The 5,037-nt window shown below is 35.0% G+C and overlaps 1 protein-coding gene across 1 annotated transcript; it reads left to right on the top strand.

The window, feature by feature from the left end:
• The first annotated feature begins 2,673 nt into the window (after nt 1–2,673).
• LOC112515091 (NDR1/HIN1-like protein 3) lies at nt 2,674–3,589 on the top strand. Its single transcript, XM_025121747.1, has one exon. It carries the CDS (start codon nt 2,711–2,713, stop codon nt 3,425–3,427), a length of 717 nt encoding a protein of 238 aa, XP_024977515.1. The 5' UTR covers nt 2,674–2,710; the 3' UTR covers nt 3,428–3,589.
• Nucleotides 3,590–5,037: the final 1,448 nt, after the last annotated feature.

The following is a 5,037-nucleotide window of genomic DNA, read 5'->3' as shown; positions in this document are numbered from 1 at the left end:
AATAATACGTAAATTTTAACATATATATTTTAATTAAATAAATTAATACATAATATATAATAAGGGTTAAATATAAAATTTTACAAAATAAATGATATAAATAAAAATGAAAATGTAAGTTGGAGGGTAAAAATTGTAAATTTAGAAAATCAGATTTTTTAAATGAATGGGTCCCACACAAACTAACCTATTTCTACCAATAAAACTAAAACTAACCTATTTCTACAAACCTTTTTCAAAACCAACCCATTTTTGCAAAAAACTCCACAGTCCACCCCTGTTTCATCCCCAGTTAGGGATGGAAACGGGGCGGATATTTCATCCCCCTTCCTCGATCCCAACCCTCGTCTAAGCCCCCCACCCCACCCCACCCCACCCCACCTAATCCTTAACGGGTTCAGTGGGAAGGAATCCCTGCCAGGTTCGGGGAAACCAAAGGAATCCCACCAAGATGCAACGAATCAATTCCTTTCTAAAGCGCAATTTATGGGTGGGCATGAGATTATAAGTGATCAAGGGTTCAGATCTCTTCTTAAGCTTCACATCATAACTTCCTTTCTCACACAATCTTTTGCCACACACACACACACATATAAATAAATTACCCGGCCCCGGTTCGACTTTTCAAGGTTCCCTAGACCTGACACCCGTCTTTACAAGGAATCACAAGCCTCAAAAGCGGTGGGTGAACCGGGTTATCCTAGGGTCAAGGAAAAAACCATGCCTACTTCACATACCATATTTAGGTTTTTAGATTTATGAACAAAACAATAAATTAATTAATTACTTCCTTCCATGCCCCTCACATACATACACACAATTTGGGTGTTTAGATAGTTAAGAAAAGATTGATTCTGTCATGCATTGGAGAAGGCTATGTACGGGGTTTTGGTCGTGAGTTCATGTCACCATCATCCATCTTTTCAATTTTTGGTAATGAATATAGAAATCTTGAAAATGATGTTAGATGTTAAAGTCGTTAAATGCCTTGACTTTAGTTTGCATTTGAATAGAAGAGGTGGGAGAGTTGTGACATTATATGGGGGAGTTCATTTCAGAGTATGAAGGGGAAAAGAAGAGAGGGGTTAGTGGTTCACCCAGAACGGAAGAAGGAGGATGGGGGTAATATGGTATTCTCTCTCTCTCTCATATTCATAGAACTTTTTAAACAAAACTAGGTGGACCGAATCTGTAACAAAACTGAAACTACAGTAACCATATTTATAATTATTTTGTTTGAAGACAAAACTTGTAATTTAGTTTTTTCTTTTTTTTGTTTCCACCTCATTTTTTTTTATTATATATAAAACCAATTAAGAGTTTATTAGAAAACAAATTTACAAAATAACTTAGAGTAATCTAACTTTTGCACCCTATGGACGTTATCACCCATTATCAACTCTTGTTCATTTTTAAACTAATTATAATTTTTGTCAATGTGGTTACCATTTTATTTCTCTTTTGGTCCATCTCACTAACTTCCGTTAAAAGAGTCTGTTACCTCATAGGGTCTTTTTATCATTTCTTTAATTTTCTATTAAGAATGAAATAAATAAATTATTACTACTACTAGTACTTATATATATATATATATATATATATATATATATATATGACCATCCCACTCACCATCTTCTCCGACAAAGATGTACATCCTCAAATCAAAGATGAACATCTCAGGTGAAGATGAATCGTGAACCAACCCTCCTCTTGTCATCTTCTCCAACGAACCTTACAAACCAAAATAACCGGAAGATCATGAATACCAAAAGCAAACCTGTATGACAAACCAAAATCTAAAATCTAAAATCAAAACCCTAAATCAAAACAAATCCATATCCAAAAACCTAAAATAGAATTCTAAATCAAAACCCAAATTAGAACCCTATATTTAAACCCAACTCAAAAACGAAATCAAAACCCACATCAAAAACTAATCAAACCCTAAATATAAATGAAAACGAAAACAAAAAAGAAAGTAGTAATGCACTACCTAAACTTTGGATCAAACCAATCTTAGGAGCCGTTTACCTAAATGCTTACCTGGTAAGCGCTTACTGTTAGAAGTCAACACTATAATTTATTTTACCGAGTAAGATTGTAGTATATCAAAATGGTATCGTACGCACCAATTTAACTAGTAAGTGCTTACCCGTGTAAGAGTCGCCACCCTTACTTACCGAATATGATTCTTCATCTTTATCATTACACTTATCGAGTAAGATTTTTGACCCTTGTAATGTTCATCCGATAAGAAAAATTACCCACTTAGCACTTACTAGGTAAGTGTTCATTAAACGGCCCCTTAGATACCCCATAATGAAAACAGAAACAAAACCCAATCGAAACCAAACCCATCAGGAAAGCCAACTTTCTACCCGGACCCAGACCCAGACCCAGACCCAAACCCAAACCCAAATCGAAAATGGAAGAGGTTAGTGGAACAGATGGACGATGGTTTGGAAACAAAATTAGACAGGACTTTGAAACGGGATTTCTATAAGAAAAAAAGAACATTGTGAATGTGATTGTGACCAAGTCAAAGGAGGAAGTTACAAGGAACGTGGTTCTGTCACTCACCAAATGCTTATTTGTGTGTCTTAAGTTCCGTATGTTTGTATCTCAACGCGTTAAGTTATTCTGCAGCCACACTATAAATACCTTTTCTTTCTTCACAAATCATATCATTCATCCCTCTCATTCCATCATCATGTCAGCACCCGATCAACCTCACCTCAACGGAGCTTACTACGGCCCTTCCATCCCACCTCCCACCAAAAAGTCCAAATCCTATCACCGTCCTGGCCGTGGTGGTGGATCCAGCTGCAACCCTTTCTCATGGTGCTGTAGTTGTCTCTGCGGTTGCGTCTTCAATCTCGTCTTCCAAATTCTTATTACCATCCTCGTCCTCCTCGGTATTGCCGTTCTCGTTTTCTGGCTCATCTTCCGTCCTAACGCTCCCAAGTTCCACGTCAACGATGCTGTTCTCACGCAGTTCAACCTATCCCCTGATAACAACACTCTCTACTACAATCTCGCCGTCAACATGACCTTCCGTAACCCTAACCGCAGGATCGGGATTTACTACGACAAAATCCAAGCAAACGCCGAATACCACGACCGGAGGTTTGCGACTAGGGATTTGGAAACGTTTTATTTGGGGCATAAAAAGGAGAAAGATGTGGGAACTGTGTTCAGTGGATCGCAAGTGGTGGTTCTGGGAGATGATAGGTCGAGATACGATTCGGAGAGAAGCGATGGAGTTTACTACATCGATTTGAAGCTGAGGCTAAGGATTAGGTTGAAGGTTGGGTGGGCGAAACCCAAATTCAAACCCAGATTTGAATGTGATCTGAGGATTCCTATGGGTTCTGGAGGCAGGGCTCAAGGAGGATTTCAGAGAACCAAGTGTGATGTCGATTGGTGATTCATGATTCTTGGATGGTTTCCATTGATCCGTCGATGGATGTTACATTTTGGTAGATATGATATGATATGATTATGTTTGAGAGATTCGTTTATGTATTTGGATTATTATTTCACTTTCTTATATGTCTTGTTTATAAATAAAGAGATTTTTATTTTTTAAGACTCTTGCTTTATCTTGAATTTTTGACGGTTAGCTTATAAAAACAAGACCATGTTGTGTGATAATTCATCTGCACCCTTTATTATGTTTAATCACGTTTATTATCATATATAATAAGAATGTTTTCGATATGATAATATAATCCATTACATGTAATACTAAATTAAATATACAGGGGACCCCACATCATCTGATCTTTTTTACATTTTATCAAATGTGATAAAGATATTCTCTTATTTTTATAAAATAAAAATATTGTCGTTTAAACCTGAAATGTCCTTTTTCAAACTTTTTTAAGAAAAAGTGTACCTCCTTTCGTTACGTAACCGAAATTATTTTTTATTTTAAATTACTTTTCGTTTTCAACTTCCTTCCCACTTAACTTAGAATGCAATTTAATAATTTGAACCATCATATGGTATATTGTAATTAATTCAAATTCAATGTTCATTACATTTTCCTAGTAATTATTACGATATAAGAACATAGATTGGGATTAAACCTTTATCAATAAATAGAATATTGAATCTATTTTATAAAATTAGATTGTTCTTATCTATTTTGAGACAAAATCCTAAATTATATCGATATTTAATGGAGAAAACAACGTCCAATCCAATTTATTTATTGACAATGACACCACCAATAAGTCATACATGATTATAGCTGGTTACTTTGTTTATTAAAATATTAAAAATGTTTTCATACGTGTTTCTAAAAATCAAAAAAGTTAATTTACATATAATTTTATATTTCCAGTACACTCATAAAATAAAGTATTTCAATTGTTGTTAAAAATGTTAATTACAAACATTAGTAACAGGTTATTTCCTAATGGCCCCGGTCCGAGTTTTTGAGAATATTGTTACCAAACTCTAAATATATGGTATCCGACATATTCTATAGGTATAAAGTTAATAGGTAGATAAATGAAGGACTTGAATGGTTATTTCTAGAAAACAAATACGAAGATATTGATTATCAATTAAGCCACAAATCTGAATTACTAGTTCCAAAAAGACAAAGGTGAACCATAAGGGTGGTGTCTGATTGGTTTGAGCTTGACTCCAAATATCAAAAGTATCTGAAGGTCCCAGGTTCAAATCCAAGGAGAAATAAAAATCTTCTTGTGGCCACAGAGGTTCAAATACGGTGACTCCGGGCTATATGCAAAATAGATGGTTGTCCTGGGATTAGTCGGTTTGCATAATGAGTTGGATATCCAGGTTAATAAAAAAAAAAGACAAAGGCGTGCAATGTTGATAGCATTGATTGAAAACTAAACCACCTAAATCAATTAACAAACCAGAAATGGTTGTTTAATAATATAGACTATAGAGGAAGAGGTCAAAAGCAACGGCAATAATACGCGTTGGGCCGTTCCTATTTCAAGTGCACATTTAAATAACCAATAAAAAAATGCAAAGTCAAATTAAAAATAGATGTGA

The sequence above is a fragment of the Cynara cardunculus genome (assembly GCF_001531365.2).
Source record: "Cynara cardunculus var. scolymus isolate 2C chromosome LG 1, CcrdV1, whole genome shotgun sequence".
In the NCBI taxonomy this organism is placed as follows: domain Eukaryota; kingdom Viridiplantae; phylum Streptophyta; class Magnoliopsida; order Asterales; family Asteraceae; genus Cynara; species Cynara cardunculus.
This window is presented reverse-complemented; position numbering and strand designations above follow the sequence as displayed.

What these genes read in the sequence shown, in the direction of transcription:
- LOC112515091 (XM_025121747.1), top strand. Translation starts at nt 2,711, where the DNA reads ATGTCAGCACCCGATCAACCTCACCTCAACGGAGCTTACTACGGCCCT.